Here is a 22,805-nt window from a genome sequence, read left to right as displayed (position 1 = left end):
TCATAAATACAGATAAGTTCTAATGTCTTTTTTCGAAAATCTAATTACTAAAATCTTTCAAGGATTTAAGATTATGATGACCGTTAAATGCGTCATAATAGTCTTGTGAAAGGGTCCATTTCAAAATCCAAGTAGTAAATTCAAAACACAGTTTATCAATACATAAATCTAATTTGTAAATTAAAAAAACTGTTCATAAATACACAAATATAATTTGTAAAGTTAAAAAACTGTTCATAAATACACAAGTCTAATTTGTAAATTCAGAACAATTCATAAATACACAAATCTAATTCAGAATTTCAAAATCAAATTCATAATTCAAAACACAATTCATAAATATACAGACTCAATTAATTTGGGCAAATGTTTATTCCTTTTACTTGTGAATTCACAAATTGGTTTTGTGCATCTATGAATTTACATATTGGATTTTGTACATATGAATTGTGCTGTTACTTTTGAGACTGATCTGGCTCCATAGCATCACAATTGTTAAAAACTTAATTTTGCATCCTGAGGTGCACTTTTTCTTTCCCGAACATCTGAATTGGATTTCTGACAATGGTACTGTGTTGGTATACATATTATACATTTTAAAAAAATTCAGAAACAATGTTTGCAATGCAGACACTATCTTACAAAATAACATGTTTCCTTTGTGCTGGATGACGTCTCCTTAAGCAGCAGCAGAAATATATAATGCTAGCATGTGCAGCTTCATTTCCTGCTACCATCTTCAGTGGCCTAATTATTCTTAGAGCTTTATAGACCACAGACAAGCAACTTATTGTAACTTTCCACTCAACTTACAGCAAAAACACTCAGCATGTTTTCCTAAAATAGTGTTTGATTATTTTACATTTTATGTAGTGTGAGTCAAAAATTAACAGTACCCAAATGTTGTGCAACAGATTTCCAGAAATATGACTTAAATATTATTATAAACCACATATGATTGTAGATTCTCCTTGGATTAAAACAAAAGGCAGAGAATCTGAAGGAGATTTTTAGGTGGAAAGTGATTTTTAAAACTGTGTAGTATTTTCTAGCCTTAAAGAGAATGTGCTAATTTAAAAATAGAAACGTGGAAATCCTTTAATTTACTCACCCCTCAGGCTAAGGCTGCACGATATATTGTTTCAGCATTGATATCGCAATGTGTGCATCTGCAATAGTCACATCGCAGGATATGCAATGTTGGTTTGGATTATAGTTGATCAGCACCACAGTTAAGAATGCCTGAGAATTGTTGGGTAACTTCAAAGTGTAACTAAAACAGAGTGAAAATGTATCATTTGCATGTGTTTTGAAAGCATTTCAAGAGAGATTGAAGCATTTGGGGAGAAAAAGAACAACATTTGTAACTTTGAAGAAACAATAATTCTTCTTTTTATTAATACAATAAAGTCTATACATTGCTATTTAACATTTTACAATTGATTTGAATATTCTGTACTTGAATTCTGTTTGACACTCCAGAAAACCATAACGCTGTTTGTTTTACTTTTTTCTTTGCTCTATTACCACCTCAGAAAAAAAAAAGTGTCTCTCCATGTACCACCATAATGACCAATATTGAAATACAGTAGCGTAGTAGGCCTTATTAAGCAGCTAAAGCTCTGCAGAGTTCAAAAACCAGGCAGATTAATTACTATTATTATGAATACTTATTATTGTGAAACACTTTAACCATTATAAATAGTTTGAACATTAACACTGTACTGTGCTTACAGGAAAAAAATAAATAAAATGTCAACATTTAAATTAAAATGTGCTTTTAAAAGTTAATAAAAAAATAGCTCTGTTCTTAAAAAGTAAAAAAAGAAAACTTCTGTGCGTAAATGTAAAGTATTATCATAAAGCAGCTTATTCATCAAAACCTGCAAATGTTCCTTGGACCTTATAAATATAGGCTGTATGCCATCATATTCATATATAAACTCTTTTGAAATCTAAACATTAGTGTGTATTTTAAATATACCATTTGAATTTAAATATTTAATTTAGAAATTAGACCTGCTCACTGAGCATAAGAGTAGGCTTTGTGTGCCAGAAAAGCAGGTGATTAAACTAAACCCATCAACATTGGGATTATATATAAATACGGGATGTGCCCCCAACAACCGTTACAAATATGGGGAGGAAATTAGCTTCAAATGATAGAATACATTAGAAAAATTTTAATAAAATAAAAGGTTTATCCTTTTAAAATCAATTTGCTGATCACATCGGTGTTAGTATACGCATTAAAGGGTTAAAGCGTGTTTATTTTTTACTTTAATTATTCAGTGATTCCTCTGCGTACCACTAGAAGGAAGCCTGTGTACCACTGTTTGACAACCACTGCTCTATTGTATACATTGTTGCTTGCAATTTGTTTATTTTTTGTCCATGATTCATTCCCCAACAAAACCACCATAATCAGTCTAAATTCAAGATTTCTTCCCCAAAATAGTGCTATTGAACCATCTGTTAAAACTGCATTCATATCGCTATACATATCGCATAAAGATATTGCAATGTCTGATTTTATTAAATATTGTGCAGCCCTACCACAGACCATCTAAAATGTGGGTGACTTTCTTTCTTCAGTGCAACATTTATTGTTTTGAGTGCATACAGTACAAAATGTAACAATGATGTAATAACAACAATGTAAAGTTTCCAGCATAAAACATTTGTTTGGCTTTATAAGACCTCTGTGTGTCCTCATTTATTTTGTTTTGCCTATACTTTTTATGACTCTCAGAGTGTAGGTGGTCATTGAGCTGGATTTTATGAATCACCAAGGACCACTTTCAACTAAAATTCTTCTTTTATGTTCCACTTAGGGGGGGGGGGGGGGGGGGGGGGGGTATGGGAGACATATTGGATGGCCTGGGTGCAAATAAATTACTTGTCTATTATTTGTCCATTCACATGGGCTCAATTATTTTATATTTTTTTGTGATTTTCTTACCAAGTCTACAGACTTCTCCATCTCTTACAGATTTGCTACATTGCAGTGTATAGTATGCGGTCTTTGCAGATCTTTTACTTAAGGTAAACATTTGAACATTCATGCACATATTTATCTGGGAAATATCAGTCAGGCAGCTGTTATCACAAAATAAACTCAGGCAGGGTTTGTTTAACCATAATAACTGGCTCGACTGAACATTATCCCTTACATAATGTAGAGGGATTTTTAGTTTAAACAGATTTATTTAGTAAGTAATGTAACCCCTACCAAGAGTTACTCCGCCACAGGGCTTTTAGATGACCCAGAAAATGTTTACAGGGCACTCACAGAATAACACAAAGACATCAAATATTAATGTGATTATTATCTTACTTACAGGAAAGTGCAGGGGGAGAATATGAACACATATTACACAGGAAACCAACAGCAATTTCCACCAATCATAGTATTGTTGAAGAACAACCATCTGGTGAAAACTGGCGTGTGACAGAAACCAAGGCACTGATAACTCATAACTATTGGCTCATTTGGTGAATGGCGTCACGGCACAACAGAATGATGATGCTACTACAAACAAAATATGCGTGCGTAGTAGCGTGGCGTAATAATCATTCAAAAATACTGACGTAAATGCAAACGCCTGCGGATTTTTTTTTTTTTTTTTTTGATTTATGGTCATGTGTGTGTACACATATACAGAAATCCAGGTCAATTGTTATTATTCCAAGGACTGAAATATATACAAAGCGGCTACACATTTGCCATGCTCTCGTGCTCATTTCAAAGGCAAAGGCGACCCCTCACATTCAGCTGGACACAATGCAGCTCTTTGACACCATCTCTGACTGTGGGAGGAAGCTGCAAACATTCGAGCTTATCCGCGAAAACTACGAGCGAGCCATTCATGTATAGATGCCCCTTTTCCTTTCTGCTGATTTCCGTTAAACCGGAAGATGATTGCTTTTCCACTGACAATACGAAGACATCAAATCAGATCTAGAGCAAGTGCAAAGACGTGCCTTACGCCACTTTTTTGTTCCATAGGAAGTCATGAAGCTACTCGTGCCAGGTATTTTCTTTTTTCGCTCGGCTGTGATTCGAGCACACACATTTAAACGAGTATTATGTTCCATGTGATATGGTCGAAATGAATGTGTAACGTGTCAAATCATGGCTGTAATGATCGTGGTCTCACCTCATAGCATGAGTCTGATTTCTCGGCAGGCAGGCAGACGGCGTCAGCTGAGGAGGGATGTGCGCGGGGTGTTGACACAGCAGCGCTTCAGTGCTCCGCGCACATCTCGCGAGATTTCCCAGCGAACGCGAGATTCTGCGTAACGTTTACATTATTGATGACTTCTGTCAGCATATACTCTCACTTTTAAGAAGTGTGTTCTTCACTCGTTCTTTTTAAATATACATAAGAACATGATTGCATTTTGAAAGGTGCCACAGAATATTGTAGGGGATAAACTATTTACTACAACTATTAAGGGATAGTTCACTGAAAAAGGAAAAGTGTTTCATCATTTAATCACCCTTGTTTGCCTTTTGTCTGTTAAACACGAAGACGTTTTGAAAAAAAGTTGAAAACCTGTGACCATTGACTTCCATATTATTTTATTTTCCGATTATGGGTGCCAATGGTTGTTTTCAACAGAATAAAGAAAGTGGAGGGAAGTAAACTGAGTAAATTTTCTTTTTTGGGTGAACTATCCCTTTAAATAACATTTTTTGACAATATGTAACAGTTAAAAGTAAGAATAAAATAAATGCAAACAAAATAAAACGTGAGTTAGTAAATAGTATGTCATAGGAATTGAAATGGTCGATATAAGACTTAAAAAATTGCAAGAAACTAAATGTATAGAGCAACAGGATTTAAATGATCAATAGCAGACAAGAGGTTTTCAAAATAAACAGTAGTCCGCATTTGAAATGGATCAAAAAAGTTCCTCAGAAATGTTCTAATCTAAGGCAAGAATGGGAATTATAGGACAACTTCGATGAAAGGTTTTGATAGACCTCAAATATTGACTACAGTATTTCCTACTGTGTGTGGAGACAAAAAGATAACTGGAAAAACTTCAATCAATGTCAAAGTTATTCATCTTTAACACAATTTGTTCCCAATCCAAGTCCTCGGAATCCCCGCTCTGCACATTTTTTATGTCTTCCTTACTTAACGCATCAGATTCAAATGACCAACTTGTTAATGGCAAGATTCATGAACTGAGCCTTGCGTGTCACATACAAAACATACAAAATGTGCAGGGCAGAAAGTCCAGAGGATCAGAATTGGAACCAACTACCAATTATGGGAATTTCATCCAATTAAAAAAAAAAAAATGTGTTTTGATCATTGATGTGTATTAAAATAATATACATGCATACATACATAGATACAAACACATTTTAAACTAATTGGTAAATATATAAGGTCTGAAAGTGAGACCCTTTGTATGGATTTCATAGCAGTTTTAGTAAAAATGGCTGAAGTGCAACAACTGATACAGTATTACAAACTATATAAATGCAGCACAAACATGTGTTATTCCTGTCTGAAATAAGCTCATCTTAAAGTTAAACAAGACAAAACTGACTAATTATACATTACAAAACATTTGCAACCGTAAGCATCCTGTCAGCTTGCTTCAACAGAAGAAAAAAAAAAAAAACACAACAAAAGTTTGGATTTCAGTTAAACTTTATTCCCTTGTTGTGCATTTAATATCAGGTAATCTGAATGGAGGAGGATACAGACCACTGTAGTGCCATTTTCGCACACTAGAGTACAAGTTTGCCTTTGGGAAAACCTTAGGAAATGAAATGTTTTCCTTCAGTGAGATGATGTAAAAACAGTTTATGGCATATTGTGCCATGGTGACACCCTTTTGATGAGGTAGATCAACCGACGGCAGGAACAAGAACGTGTTATGATCAGATCCACCGAGAGCAGGCCAGAATGATGTTGGCAGGGCGGTTCCTCTCAGAGCTGGATGATTTTTGTTATTAAAAAGCAGCAGTCAACAGTGGCACAAAATTCTCCTTCCCCAGTGACCAGTATTAAAAGGCACTTGACTGATGATAACAAGGAATTCTCTTATAGGGTGATCCCTCAATTTTTTCTCCAATGCTTGTCCACACTCCAGTAAAAACGAATTCTGAAGATAACAAAACATCAGGTCAGTATTACCGTGCCAAGGTATGTCAAAGATGTGCCATAACACTGCACACATTACCTGCTGTTGCAATTACAGATCTCCGATGGGAATAATTTCTTCATTGATGAAAAACTCAATGGTCTCTTCCTCCCAGTCATCAACATTGCTGTCCAGCTCATCAGTGTCCACGCCTAGAAAGCATAGAAAAATCCATTGAGGACTAAAATCCCATTCAACATATGTACACCTCTAAGAAAGGGCCGCTACAAACATAACATTTTTCACATGGAACTGATCACAAATGTCCAGCTGAAACGCACTACCATTTCCAACTGATATCAACATGTTCAAATGCATCTCATGACCACCTGTGTTTGAATTTTGTCAAGATATTTTATTATTTCGTCACTTTCTGCTTCACCTTTACAAAAGCAATCTGTATTTTGCACGTTTCATCCAGTCACAAGTAAGACTAAGACCATCATGAATGAAATTTCTGAATTATACAGGGCTAAACACTATGGATTCTTTTCTAATGACCCAGTTAGGCTAGTTAAAAAGATTTGTACCTGCTTTAAAAAAAATTTAATAATAATAATAATAATAAAATGAAGTTATTTCTTAGCTGTATACATAAAAAAATGTGCAAAACAATCAAACACTAGTCGTACACAAACCTTTTTTTAACTAAATTATATATTTTTTAAATGTATTTAGCTAGGGTGAGTAACAACAAGGTTGCATAACTAAAAATTAAACTGACTGCAACTGAGTATAATGATCAAGATTAGATCAAGAAACTGCAATTAGGCAACGTGGAATAATCACAAAAAACCTGATCTAGAGAAAAGAGAAGTGCACTGAAACCCTGTGCTTTCTGAGCAAGCTGCTGATGGATGAATTAAACTCGACATTGGACATCATTACCTCCTCTGAGTTCGAGGCGGAGAGGTCTCTGCTCCTGGTACATGTCCATGGCTCTCTTGCGGTGCTTGCGATACTCCTCCATCATGGTACGTCTCTTGTCCACCAGTTCCTATAAAGCACAAGACACTCAAATCTAAAGAGGACCACTCAACTTGAAAATGTGTGCATCCTAGTGTGGTAAAAATAAAAATAATCATTTGAAAGTAATAATAAAGATGCATACCTTTGAAGCCTTGGACTGGCTGAGACGATCTTTCTGCTCAAAGATCTTGGAGTATTTCTTCAAGTCCTTCTTAATGAGCTGTGGGATTAGAAAGGCGAGGAGGGATTAGAGTCGACAGTGAAGGGAGCTGAGGAAGTAATGAGAGTGACCCTGCGTCTGACCCCTCAGCTCACCTTTATCTGCTCTTGAGTCAGGAGAGAGGGCGGACGAGGCCTCCATAGCAGCTGGCAGAAACGCTCCTTGTTGTTCTTCTGCAGCAGGCGACCCTGGAACGTCCACAGCCAGAAGGCATTGTCCACCTATAGCAAAACAAGAAACATTTGATTTACAATACCTAAATCTTTTACATTTAATTTGATTTTTAACGTGCAATTTGATCCTGTCATTTTTCAGCATCATTACTCCATTCTTCATCACAAGATCCCTCAGAAATCCTTCTAATAAGCTTAACTGATGTTCAGGAAATATATATCATCATAAAACGTGAAAAGGAAGTGCACCTTAATGTGGTGCAATTGCAAGTAGGTTATTTGATTAATGGAAAGCCTTTTATTTATAACACATTTTGCAACACGGCAAATGTCTTTATATTTAATTCATTTAATGGATGCCTAGCAAACAAATGCTCTTCTTAAAACACCTTACTGAATTTTAAAACAATGTATAACAATCATTTGACGACATATAAAGGGTTAAATACAGTTTATTTTTTATAAGGCACTCATTGAAATACTAATTTGTTTCTAGTAGGTTTTATAAGACTTCTATTATTTATATAATCAATGTTAATAAAGTAACTTTATATGGTTCTTTACCTGATAAAGATCACAGTGAAAGCCCCAAAACACAAATCAAATGTCATTATAAGTCTCTCTAATCTATTCTATGTTTATTTTTATTTTACCAAACAAATCAGAATAAATGCACTTGAACGATGTTGAAACATTATTTAAATAATATTTTGACATTTTATTTTAATTTCAATAATACAATATTTTAATCTACATTACTTACTGCTTTGTCTATTTTGCATTTCTATCTCTATAAAATAGATTGTAAGATTAATTTGATGCAAACAGCAAAAAGGGAAATATCGTCTTGAACAAATTTTCATTTGGACCATATTAAAATCACCTTGTGACTCCACCAAGAGACAGATGTCACGACGAATCGTCCAGTGGGGTCCCACTCCACATCTGAAGCCATGTAATGCTCGGCGATGTTCATCATGGTGCAGTCTGAAGTGTCCACAAAAGCAAGAGCTCCATTCATGCTATTGAGTGAAACATAAGAAAAGCACAAGTTAAAAAAAAAACAATCTAAAACCTGAAACATTAATACAGCAGAGTATATATTGTAAACAGACCTCCTCAGTCCAGCCAAGACCAAAAACTGCCCCTGGGGACTCCAAAAGATGCTGTTTGCCTGTTGCTTGTCGAACATTTCTAAAAACAACACATTTTTGGTTTCATATTCTGAAAATTTGACATTTATTAAGAAAAATCCATTAAAAATCACTCACTAATTAGGTCGATTTTTCCATTGCTCTTCACATGGTAGAATGATGAATTGATTCTAGGAGATTCTCCATGTAGCACAGCAAATTTGCTTCCATTTGGCTCCCAAGCAAAGGCAATAATGCTGTCTGTAAGATGAAGCATTGGTAGGTAAAGACAGTAATAAAAAGAAAAACACCTCTAAATTCTTAACAAAAAAATCCCCTTTTTACCTTTCATCTCCACCACATCAACAGGTACCTGCTTCTCTCTCATCCTGAAGATCTCAAAGTTGGTGACAACACCCTGAAGTAGAAAAGTAGAAATTGAGAAAATCCCTTTTTATTTTAGTGTAGCCTGAAAGTGCACTTTCAAGGCTGCTCTCATACCTGTGTTCCTTTGGGTGTTCGATCCACCTTCACACAGAGATAGTCTCCATTCTTCTGCCAGTGAAGTTTGCAGTCTACAACATTAAACAGGTTGCGGACTCTCATCTCATTCCTAGATGGAAACTGCATGAGCGTTACTCTTGCTGGGATGTCCTTATCCTCAGGGACCCAGAATGCAATGATGTTATCACCAGGTGACCAGGAGAAATCCCTGTGGAAATGAGAAAAAAAAAGTCATCAGTGCAATCACAAAAAGTTATTAGTGTAACTCTCAGGAGGCTTTTTTTAAGGTAACTTTGTAAAAGTTCCAAGTTTTATTTTTATTTTTTAAATACTTTTACTTAACAAGCATGCATAAAAACATCAAAAGTGAAAAAAATGTTTAACAAAAAAATCTGAAACATTATTCCTGAACAATTATAAATGCCTTAAATCATATTTGATACTATATAAAACACCCAAAAATACAAATATTTATGCCTTTAATTGTTTAATATTACTCACTTAATTCCGTTTATCTTCAAACTCTTCTTCTCCAAAAGACCCATCGACTAGAAAAGAAACAATTTTCGATTGAGAATCCTCAGAGATCAGCTGTTTAAATAACAATCTCATGTCTAAACCATAAGAGACTTACTGGAGTCTCGTAGATGCTCAGCATGTCTTGGGTCATTCGGGCGAAGAATTTCCCATCTGGACTCCACCTGAAGACAACAGGTTTCCGCGTAAGTTATTATATTCTAGTTCAAATGTACTCAAATCAGGAACATGTGCTACGAAATTCGACTAAGGTCACACTTACTTGAAAATTGGCCAGTGGGCAGAGCTTTCACAGTGAAAGCCTCTTTTCTTCTGTCCTGTGAGAACATCCCAGATAATGATGGCCTGTGGGTCGTCTTTAGTGTCCATAAGAGGGCTGAATGTAACAACATACCTGCAAAAAAAAAAAAAAAAAAAGGATAACATTAAAAAAGGTTTACTAACCTGAAATAAAAATTACTAATTTGACTGTAATAGAAAATGATGCACTGAAAATGCCCTACTAGTTAAATCAAGTAGTAACAAGGATGATTTATTAGTCATTACTTGGTTATTTTGAATTATCGTTATGAAAGGATGACCAGGATTATGACTGTTAACTAATGTTATCACTAACGATGTTAACCATTAGTCAACTTCTCATTTGATGCTCATTTACTCAACCTCAACTGAACCACTGAAAACATCCCGCAGAAGATTGGCTATTTTCAAGTTCGTGGAGTACCGATTACAGCATCCATAATATAATCGGTTAAGTAGACCTGAGCATTTGTTTAATTGTTCAAGTAAAAAAAAAATGAAAACAAGCAATGTACGAGAATCAGCGAGCACAATTGAAAATGACACTCATTGTCTTGGTAACATAAATGTAAAAGGATGACAGGATATTTCTGTTTTTAGCACTCATTTTTACTGATGTAATTTTTATTTAGTTTAACAACAAAACACAAGTAAATGAGCTCTTCCGATCAGCTATTCAGCTTTACTGAGGCGAAGTTTGATTTATATTCACACATTTGTTCATTTTTGAACATTGACAGCCTGTGACACAGTTTTGGGGAAATTTAAATCCTGCAACCGCTGGCCGGTCAACAACTATGCTTGATAAAGTTTGTGTCCATAGAGTTTTCTAACTAGTGAATGACATGATCTAGTGTTATATCTAATCAGTGCGCGTTTGCAAGTTCATAACTTAAGGAGGCGTGGCTTTGGACGGCAGGGGTCGTAAAATTTCTATGCTATTATGCTAATGCTAGCATTCTGGCAGATGACCTACTGCATCTTTAAGGTGAACTCTGAGAACTTTGTCCTATGTCACCATTTTTCAAAAATGGCTTTTTCATATAGAATTTGATTTTTTTTTTGCTAGAAAGTAAAATTGTTTCCTGTGAGGTTTGGGTTGAGGATAGGGTGATAGTACGTACAGTATAGAAACAAAAACATATGGAATGTTTATTTGAGTCTAAATCAGGGAGCAAAATGTGTTAAAATACAAACATGAGGCCATTTCTAAACAGGAGAACATGACATACCTCTCACAGGGAGAGAAGTCAATGAGCTGAACCCCCTGATGACTGAACCTCTGGATCTGCTTGAACTTCTCCCCACCCCACAGAGCGATGCCTCTCTGATGGAATGTAGCCAGATACGTGCCTTTCGGAGACCAGCGCACGTATGTCTCAGTCCAGCGCTACAAGTAAGATACAAAGAAAAATACTGATTGTCAGAGCATGCACGTCCACAATATCTATATATTCTTACAGATGAATGATAGTCTTCTATAACATTACACTTAACTCACCGCTCTCTCCTCCACTTCAATAGGCTCCTTGACATCATTGGCGAATATGCCCGTTCTTTCACCAGAGTCATAGATAACGCTGTACTGATCACGACAGTCAGGATCCTCCATCCAGTGGCGCAGATTACCCTGTAAAAGAAACACCAAATATTAACATTCATTAATTTTTGTAATAAAAGATTTTCAGTAGGTTATGACGACAATGACAATCAAAAATATTATTAAACTCACAAAATCTTTAAATGGCTGCTTTTCAGGAGCTTCCCACTCATCACAGATTGACATGTACCTATGTGGATAAAAGACTTTAGATTAGTGATCAGTTGATTATTAATGCATCACCTGATTTTCTCTTCCATGTTATTGTATGTGCCACATTTTTGCATGTATAGCAAAGTATGTAGGGCTGCAGCATCACAATGTATGCATCTGCAAGTCACATCACAAGGTATCAGGCAGGAATCCCAAATGACAATGCACCATCGGTCAGGGGTGCGTTTCCCAAACAACGACGTAACTCGCAGCTGAACTATCATAGTACGTTGCATCGTTTGGGAAAAGAACGATGTCGTGACAAATATTTCCCAAAACTCGTGGTTTCTCTGTCGCAGATCCATCGCTTGAACCACGTTAGTTTTAACATAAAACGCCCATAATGATGCTCTAAACAGGGTGGAGTAACTACATCTTTAGAGAAAAACTCAAATTCTTTGTGCCAATTATATTGTTTTATACACACATGCATTTAAAATAAAATCCAATATTAGAGTTGGAAAAAACATGCACTTGTTTTTCATTTTTACTGAAATCTACATAAATGTATATGTAATATACATTAAAATTCATGTATTAAATGCATAAATTCTGCTTTTAAATAATAGGTCTCCCACAGCTTTCGTCATGAGGCTGTGTTCAAAATTATATCAATATTTTCAAAATGCACTGCGAAGGTAGCACATTTGTAAACATGAAGATCGCTAAAACTGAACCGTAAAAATAGTTAGAAAGCAAATTACACCTAAGAGAGATGACCTTAATGTTTTTTTTTATTTTTAACAATACCAACTTTTAATATTAGAATGTTCTAAATGAATAGCGCATAGGGGGATAAGTGGGAATAGAACACAGCCAGGAACTATGTTTCTAACTACAGCTCCAGACAGTGAGACTTTTCATTTGTACATTTTGTTAATGCCTGTTGCTGTGCAAACATTCTAACAGATTAAATGCATTTTGTTTACAGATTATAGAATATGTAACATATTTTAAATTGGATTATGCTCTGTCCCTGAATACTGTCAAGACTGCCCAGAAAACAAGCAATGTTTCTTTTACTTCGGTCTTTGTTTTATTCCATTAATTTATGATTTGTAATTTGATATTATTTATATGCAGAGTTACTCCTCTGCAAAATCACCCCAGTCATTCAAAAATAAAACATTCTTTTCTAAATAAAGATATCCTGTCAAATTGTTTTCATATTGCAATAAACATAGAATCTAACATTGTAGCGTCAGTTATTTCCAACATCATGCAGTCCAAGTAGTATGCTTTATTTAAAAGGAAAGTTCACCCAAAAATAACATAAATTCTCACCATTTACTCTCCCTCATGTGGTTCCAACTCTACAGGAGTTTATTTTTCGAACATAAAATATATTTTAAAAATGTTGGATAATGGTAGCCAATGCCTTCCATAGTGAAACAAAAATACAAGTCAATGACTACCAGTTTTCAGCTTTTTGCAATATATCTTCATTTTTGTTCATCAGAAGAAAGAAGCTGAAATATTTGCTTAAAGCAAAAGAAAGGCGACAATTGGGGTGAAATATCCCAAAAGGTATCAAAAAATTACATTTTAATATTAATCTATTAAATATTAATAGATTTTTTTAATACTGATATCAGCATCTGCACAGCCCTGATATATTTCAAGCTAAATTGAGAGACGAACTGATCTGCCCTAAATGAAGTTTGAGGCATTAGAAACAGCTTGCCAAAATGCATTCTGGAAATGATAGACAATACTGAGTATAAATTATACAACACTGTAAAGGTTCTTTCATTAAAGCAACCTATTGCAGTACACTACTGCAGACCCTAAAAGATAACTTACTTGTCAAAGTCAGTGAACAGATTGACACGGAAGGTGTGCTGCTTGTCCAGCTTGTAGCCATCAGCGTTTTTTACCGCTTCATGAGCGTGACTTGGTGCAGAATACTCTAGGAAAATGTACCTGTAATGATAAAGCATGGAAAATTATTATAGACAAGTTTATATCTATAGCACATTTTATACTCAGTGGTTATTCAAAGTGTTTTACATAAACAGGAATAAAAGTATAAGAAAATAAAATCAACAAAGAATAAATAGGTTTTAAAAGAATGAAAAAGAAGACATAATAGTGCGATCTGTCAATACGTCCTATAATCCATAGAAAATATATACAACATTGCAAACATGCCATTAATAACTAGTACACATATACACTTTAAAACCTTAACAGAAACCTAAAAACTAATACAGATAGTTTGTGCTCAACTCATTTTATTAGACCATAAAAAAAATGTAAGGTTTGTGCCACAGCTGCCCTCTTTTTTTCTGTAATGGTTAAACCACCAATACATTTAAGCCTTTTAGTCACACACAGTAGTACTTGTAACGTCAAATTAAAATAATTGTTATCTGAGAACTTCCAAATTTACAAGAAAGACTTGAAAGCATATGTTTAAAAAAAAAAAAAGAAGCACATTAAGACCATTTATCGAGATGCCCAATAGCAGTTAATTACTTGCAGATTTCAATATGAAGATAATAAGATATGAAGAAAGATAAGTTATATTTGTGCAATGTTACAGTTTTCTGCAAATGCAGTTTGTGTTTTGCTAATAAACATTATTGGTTTTTAGTTAGTTTTAATGGCATTTGACAGATTACTTAAATATTTGTTTTCTTTTATAATAAAGTGTCTAATGAATTTAAGAGATAGTTCAAGCAATATGAAAATGCTGTAATTTACTCGAGCACCAGAGAAGAAAATGTCTTGAGGAATGTTGGAACCAGCAAGCCATAGAATCCCATAAAAACGTTCATACTACGGATATCATTGGTTAGTTTCCAACATTCGTCCAAACAATTTTAGAAAAAATAAAAACAAGCATTTAGAACCAACTTCACAGTGACTAAATGTTGATGCTTGGGTGAACTACCCTTACGTATTGCATCAATTATTGATTAAATGTCACCAATGGTGCATCCCTACATCCCAAAACGCACCAAGCAGACCCAAACATACCCCTTGGTCTTTCCATCTGCGTCAGGGTAGAACTCATTGGTGATTTTGCCAAACTTTGAGAAGATCTTGTGAATGACGTTCTTGAGCTTTTCCAGGCGATCAGGTCCGACCTGAGGCACATTATCAACCACGATGACTGAGTCGATGCCGTCAGCCTCCTGCGGTTTGTCCCTGAGAACATCCCCCAGCAGCTCTGAATGACCAGAAAACACACAGATAGAGTTAGTACAGTTAGCACAACAGCATTTGTTAAAGCAAAACGGCAGTACAATGACGTTTCTGAAGCCAAAAGCATAACAGCTGCTGACTCTATGCTGTTACGACACTAACGTTAGTCTATTTCCCTAAAGCTACTGCTAAGATGCTTTTGTCTAGTTCGCGCACATGCTGGACTTAAAGAGAAGCTTTGACTAACATAAAACGGCATTAACTGTGAAACAGCGTAGTTTATCAGCTTGAAAGATTGACACACAAATAAACCAAAGGATTTTTGTGTTAGCTCGTGGCTGACATGCTGAGCTATGGGGTTTAGTGTGAGACTGGGATCGGCAGGCGCGCTAAAGCAGGCCTCTCTCTCACCCTGATCACTGATGTCATCGTCGAAGTCCTCCGGATCACTGAACGAAGGCTCTTCTTCATCGTCATACTCCATTTCGGCCTCCATGTTCTCCGTATCTCGCATTTAGAGATCGGTTGCTGTGGGTCTGTGCTGGTTAGAAGGTGGTGGTGAATTTCACAGCAGTAATCCAGATATTTTACTCACTCGGCCATGTGCAAAGCAGCCGGCGCCAACCACTGCGAGCGAGAGAAGGACCGTACCATGTGCGCGGAGAGCACCTCAGGGCTCTGTTGGAGCGTTAGGATTCATGTACAGCATAATTGAAGGAAAAGGATAAAAATTTGCTTCATTGGCAGATTATGTGAGCTTAACACTTTTATGATATTTGGTTAAATTGTATACAATGTGTAGTTTTGTTGTGGAATATGACATGGCAGACCCCTTTTAAGTGAACTTGGTCTCGTCTTCTGCTTATCGCTCTCTGAACTTCCTGTTCATGTGACAAGAACCTCCCGTACAAGAGCGCGCAATGTTACCATCAGTTCTATTGTCCATCTCTGGCGACAGACAGACAGACAGACAGACAGACAGACAGACAGACAGACAGATAGATAGATAGATAGATAGACAATAACACTAAGTTAATAACAATCAAAACATTTCTATACTATTATAAAATATGCAAACTTAAAGGCACAATATGTACAATTTTTCTATTAAAATTAAATTCATGTCTTTTTCTTTAGCTCTTTTACAACGTAGACAGTGTCAAAGCAGCTTTACCTAGATAGAAGTTTTAGTAGATTGAAACTCTAAATCCAGTTTTCAGAGTTGAGGTTCAATTTATTTCAGTTCAGTGTGGTTTAAATTTCACTGTTGAAAGTCCAAACACTGAAGAGCAAATGTCCCAAGCCAAGCAAGCCAGTGGCAAGAAAAAAAACTTTACCAATTGATGAAAGTGAAGAAAAAAAAACCTTGAAAGAAACTAGGCTCAATTGGGCATGACCATGGCCAAACTTCCTGTGCAGAGCTGCAGTCTAGGCGCCAGATGCTGGAGAATGCTGAACGTCCATTATGTAGAACTGCAGGTGTGAGTAGGTCACCGGCGGGTGCTTAGGCTAACCCACAGGACCAATGTGAAGGCTCTTCTGTCACTGGGGTCTTTCAGGAATCAGTCTTTTGCTCTCTATGACTGCCGCAGCGTCAGCTCAGGATTCGGCCTGGTCCAGGATTATAAAGACCTTGGCATCATTTCTAGGATCGCATTAATGGTGCTGCAAAATATCTAGGCGCCTCGGGATAAGAATCCCCAGGTGAAAACAGAGAATGAAGAAAATAATGTGCTATAAATGAAATGTCCAGTACCACCTTTTTGACTTTTGTACTTGCAGTATACCAAATGTTTTGAAGAATGTTCAAACCCAGAGAAATCCACAATTTTACTCTCATGGACCTGCCATGCTTATGACATGAATCACCATCATACACCTTCAATAGTGTTTAAATAGTGTTTCATAGGACCAAACAGAACCTATTTAAAACAGAACCCTAAATGTACATAATTTGATAAAACCACTACTACTTCCCATGCTGTTTGTGTGCTGCGCATCGCTCATCTCTCATCAACAATTGCTTCAGCTCTTATTTCATTACTACAGCTTTCAGTTTTATGCCTCATTCACACTAGCATCGGCTTTGTAGCTGCCCATCGCTCTGCTCTGGGTGACAATTGAGATGCTAGTGTGTTCCCACTTTGAGGTTGCTTAGGTAACTTTTTAGGTAACACTAAATATAAATGGAATCAGTACATAAAATGCTTAATTACAAAGATGATCAAGAAAAAAGTGTGTTCTCTGTCATTGCAGCAATTATCAGCTGCAGAAGCAGGTCTGTGTAGGTCTACAACACAGAGAATACAACCAGCCTCTGCAGGAGAGGGCAGTGGGGATTTTTTTGATACTATCATTTAGAAAACGTTTCGTTTCCTCCTAGCCATTCTTTGATATTATTATTCCATCTTCTTGTTGGTCTTCCTACTCGCTGTTTCCAATTTCTGCTTTTTTCAATCCTTTTACTCTGATTAATCTTTTTTTTTTTCTCCAATGCTGCATAAACCCGGACAGACCCAATTTACAATCCTCAATAACATCGCAAATAGTCTTTCCTCGTCTCAGATTTGTTTTGGATTCTTTCATTTGTTCTGTTTTTATGATCAAATTTTCAGGATCCATCTCATTTCAAAAACCGTCTATTTTGCGATGTTTTTCTCAGTGTCAGATTTTTGTCCATTATAGGTTCACTTTATTTTTGTAATGAGTAAAATCATAATTACCTAAAAAATTATTAAAACTCATTTTATCGTTTACTGTTTCTAATCTTTCCTAGTACTGTATATAGAAACCATTGTTTAAATCTTCTCTTAGGTCCCTCAAACATCATTAAACTAATTATAACATTAGCATATGGAACCCCCGATAATGGGCTCTGTGCACAGCTAGTGTTTCCAGCCAACGATAAACTTCCAGTGAAAGGTTTATGTGACTTTTCAATTTCATAAGGTTCCTTTACAGCATCGATGTTGTAATGTATAACCAGTAGGTATTTATTTAGTTGAATACAGAATACAGGGGTAGATGAACATTTTCATATTTTAAAGATAAAGTGGAGAAAGTGGAATTTAATGCTTCTTATTGTCAGGTCTGATACCCACTTTATTTAAAATCTATCAGGCAGAGAAGGTCACTGATTTTTAAAGAAATCAGATCTTAAAATTGGTTTTTGTAATGAAAAGACAGCTCACCAGCACTGGCTGTGCATGCATTCATTCATTCATTCATTCATTCATTCATTCATTCATTCATTCATTCATTCATTCATTCATTCATTCTTTTTCTTTTCAGCTAAGTCCCTTTATTAAACGAACCACCAACATATCCAGCATGTTTGTACACAGCGGATGCCCTTCCAGCCGCAACCCATCTCTGGGAAACATCCATACACACTCATTCACAGTCATACACTACGGACAATTTAGCCTACCCAATTTCACTTGTGCCACTTGTCTTTGGACTGTGGGGGAAACCGGAGCACCAGGAGAAAACCCACACGAACGCAGACAGAATATGCAAATTCCACACAGAAACGCCAACTGACCCAGCCAAGGCTTGAACCAGCAACCTTCTTGCTGTGTGGCTGTGCATACATCCTATTGTAAATAAAAAAATAAATAAAAAAATACATGCCCTTATTTTCTAATTGTCATAATCCTATGAAACCATTCGATAATTTGTGCTCAAAATGTGCCGAGTTTTCATTTCAGAAATCAGATGACCTCTAAGACTCTGTGACTGATTAATTTATATAATAAATACATTTGCAGCTCATCAGTTGCACTCAAAATGTACCAAAAATATGCAAAAATTCAAAAATATATGTTGTTTAGACTTAAATATTTGATAATCAAAATATTTGAATTATTTAATAAAATATTTTAACTCTCAAAAACTGAACCTTCTAGCTACTATATGCAAATTTAGGAATAGGAATAGGTCGATATAAGATTCTGATGGTATGAAAATCTTGATTAAAAATGTCACAGTTTCACAGTATTGTGATCACTGCAATAAAATATTCTTAATAAATATCTGGGTTAAAAAAAAATGTTTTTTCCTATTGAACAGAATATTTCTTTTATTTTAAGAAACATAAAAAATTGGAGCATTAAACAGGTCAGGCTCAATATTTAAATACATCATTGACGTCTGATATCTTTGTAAGTTTACAAAATACAGATTTCTTGAAAAGAACTTGAAAAGGCATCCTTAGATATCTTTCTTTGGATTTAAAGTAAGTAAGCCACTCCACTGTTCAGGTGCATATAGCACATAGAATGCACATAGCAGCATTGGATGTTGGTTTATAAGCAATTTGTTTCTCAAATATTTGCTGAATCGTGGGCTGACTAGTAGCTTTTGATGTGGAGGGGTTTTTTTTTCTGCTGGAGATACTGTTGCCCTAAAAACTATTATTTCAAAAAACATTTACATATACCTTACAAACGGTAGAAAATATTTATGGTTTTAAAATCTTGACTTTTCCAAAACACTGTACAGCTTGTAAACGGTTATCGTCTCATGCCTATATAGGAAATATTTTCTATTTCAGTAAAGCTTTTCTTCCAAGACATGCGTTCATGGGTTGTAAGCATATAGGGATTTTTTTTTTTTTTAAATCATAGTATTTTGTATTTTCCTTTCTTTTTATTAATGTACATTATTTTGGTAGCTGTACCTGTACTCATTAATCTTGAACTGTAAATGAATGTAACACAGATCCATCCACAGTACATGCTGTACATTTTTAATGACATCCCATGTAAATCGGCTAGAAGGGTAAAGCCTGGTAATGATCTGAAAATGGGACTCTTTAATCTTTAGGGCAGCTGGAAACATTACGAGAGAGTAATGCTTCAAACACATCCTCAGGGCATCGCAGCGATACACAGTTTACGTCTAGTTCATTACTAAAGCCTTAAGAAGCTCTTTGGTTTGGATGTTTTCCAGCTGATTACATTGATTGACAATGACCTGTGGCAGTCCTGCAGAAACACAAGGAAACTATTAGACATAATAGGAGACCATTATGCATTAGGCAGTGGTTTATAAAGGAAATTATTTTAATAAATGATACTGTGGACCTAAACCATAATTCACTGTCTAATGCGTTGTATAACTGATTACATGTAATCAAGATGATGTAATCAGATTCAAAGAATGATTAGCTATTGTAATTAATTTAGGTAATTTATAGGTTATTCTTTTATATATATATATATATATATATATATATATATATATATATATATATATATATATATATATATATATATATATATATATATACATGCACACACAATTTTTGTCATGTTGTATTTTATATTAACATGTAAACTAATTGTGATTTTAAAAAATAAGTAATAAACAGAAAAGTAAAAGTAGGTCAAAAGTAATCCAAATGTAATAAAAATACATTTCCTAAAAATAAGTAATTACATTACTGAAAACAGTTCGGTTATAATTTTATTTTATCGTGGAATTTATGATACATAGTTAATTTTAAGAACATAATGTTCAAAAAAACAACATTTACATCAAATAAAAAATATTTAGTAACATATAATCATTTATTTATTATTTATTCATTTATTTATTTACATCTTGATTTCCACCTATCTGAATATACCAATACTATTTTATAGAAGTTGTTTACTTTACGTTTGATACATGTCATGTCTCCTTGATGAAAAAGTTTTAATTTCTTCATAGCCATATATTACTAATAACACCAAAGGCAAATTCTTCTTCTTCGTACAAACAAAACGAAGATTATACATTAAATCTTTGAGAAACACAATGCATTTACATATATTCTGTTTCTATTTCATTTCCTATAATGTAGATCAGGGGTTCCCAAACTTTTTATCTCGTTACCCCTAAAATAATTATTCCAGTGATTCGCAACCCTTCCCCCTCCCCATCCTCGGAGGTGGTAATAAACATACAAGCATTGCTCAAAATGGTGCACACACACCAACAGGCCAATATCAACACAAGCATATTGACAACACAAAAAAAGTGCAACAGTCTAACAATCATAATATTATTTTTTGTCATTTATTCATTTGTTTATTTTAATATTAACCTCATATAATGAGACTGGTGGGCATTATATATAGTTTACTGCACAAGCCTATTATTGGTTTAATTTTGGAGACCACATGAATATCATGTTTTATCTTATCTCTCTAGTTTATTTTTAATGTACATGAGTGCGGTAAAGGTTTACCATGGTGCTGTAAAATCAATCTGCTGCAATATTAAATAATACCATTATTATTAGTAGTATAACATAAATAACCCAGGGGTCGGATGTAACTAGTAAATACTTTTTTTAACTACAGTAGGTTATGGATAAAATTTGGTAAATCTAATTGTTTAATCAAGTTTAATTAAGTCTTTTATATTTCCAAGTGAACTCTCTTCCACATTGGGAACGACTGATGTAGATAATGCGAAATATAAACTGGTGTCCTCTACACATATCCAGTAGGTGGCGCTCTTGTTGCAAGCACCTCAAATTTTTATCATGAGCTGGTGAGAGATTTCCCAGTAATACAAGAGTCAGATGATTTGTTCTGTCTGGACAAACTCTAGCCATCTGCATAATGATTGGTGCCCTTCTAGCGATGTTTTTGCAGTTGTGATTAGATTACTAACAGTAATGTTCCCTCAGGCGCATCTTTTCCAGCTAATGCTTGAACTGACATTTTCCCCTCACTCCTTAATCTCGGAAAAATCACTGCTGGATGTGTATTTGAAAGCTCGACACAAGCCTTGCAGGCAGATTGCAATAAAGGGCAGAATGAAACATTGTTAAATAGTCTGCCAACGACTGCTGCCCTTGTATATTACTAAATATCAGCATTCAATTTTGAAGTGCAATGAAAGGCAGCCTGGAGCAAAAGTAAGTATAACACAAGTCATGAGTTTTACCTCACGCAAATAAGCCATGCTTGGCACAGAAAGGGCACTCTGTGCTTCGACTTTATCTTCTTCCTCGAGCTTTATTTGTCGAAGGTTACATGGGGAATATTTGTTTAGATGTCTTACCATAATAGGGCCTCTTTGTTCTTCGTCGAACATCAGATCCCTCACAGGAAAGGAACAAGTTCTCAGTGACTCTTATATGACAATAAAGCCCAAAATAGCTGGCTACAAAGACGGGTGGCGTATTTGTGAAAAAAAGATGCGTCCAAGTTAAAATGGTGCTTACTGAGCACAAGCCCCAGTTGGTGGTACCGTTTCCTCAGCCACTTAACTCTTGCATAACCCCTGTTTATTTGTCTCTGTTTGAACTTGTTCCCAAAGCCATGCATGCGCAGGAAATGCAGCGTGTGGGGACACTTTTCTTTTTTAGTTGGAAAAGCAGCACTTTTAAGCTTTGCTGAGATGTTAGAAAGCTGAAAACTAGACGATATTAAAGTTTAGAGACCAACTTTTGGCTTGAGAACATTTTAAAAGCTGTTCAGTTGAATCCATTTTAAAATTGGACGCTAAAAAACAATCAGTCAATGTTACAGAATGTTTTAGAATGTTTTCTATGTTTTAGAATTAGCATGTTAATGTGTTGCATATGTTCTGGTCTGTTTTAGCCCTACTGAAAAAACAACCTAAACCAACCTAGGTTGGTTAGCTGTTTTTAGCTGATCAAACAGCTTGGTTTTAGAGGGGTTCGTGCCATTTCCAGGCTGGTTTCCAGCCATATGACTGAGCTGGTCTGGCCAGGAGATGACCAGCTAAAACCAGCTTGAACAGCCTAGCCAGGCTGGGTGCCCAGCCAAAACCAGCTATATCCAGCTTAAATCAGGCTGGTCAAGCTGGTTTTAGCC

The 22,805-nt window shown here is 35.4% G+C and overlaps 1 protein-coding gene across 1 annotated transcript; it reads right to left on the bottom strand.

Moving 5' to 3' along the window:
• Nucleotides 1–5,654: 5,654 nt before the first annotated feature.
• Nucleotides 5,655–15,611, bottom strand: eif3ba (eukaryotic translation initiation factor 3, subunit Ba). The gene is given in 19 exon segments (NM_001290093.1): nucleotides 5,655–6,129; nucleotides 6,208–6,320; nucleotides 7,057–7,165; nucleotides 7,280–7,357; nucleotides 7,453–7,578; nucleotides 8,414–8,552; nucleotides 8,646–8,724; nucleotides 8,802–8,924; nucleotides 9,009–9,081; nucleotides 9,165–9,375; nucleotides 9,669–9,715; nucleotides 9,802–9,868; nucleotides 9,967–10,098; nucleotides 11,237–11,394; nucleotides 11,506–11,634; nucleotides 11,737–11,794; nucleotides 13,621–13,740; nucleotides 14,800–14,992; nucleotides 15,379–15,611. Coding segments are annotated over 18 exon segments (2,046 nt in total). The 5' UTR covers nucleotides 15,482–15,611; the 3' UTR covers nucleotides 5,655–6,129; nucleotides 6,208–6,219.
• Nucleotides 15,612–22,805: the final 7,194 nt, after the last annotated feature.

The sequence above is a fragment of the Danio rerio genome, chromosome 3 (assembly GCF_049306965.1).
Source record: "Danio rerio strain Tuebingen ecotype United States chromosome 3, GRCz12tu, whole genome shotgun sequence".
Taxonomy (NCBI): Eukaryota; Metazoa; Chordata; class Actinopteri; order Cypriniformes; family Danionidae; genus Danio; species Danio rerio.
This window is presented reverse-complemented; position numbering and strand designations above follow the sequence as displayed.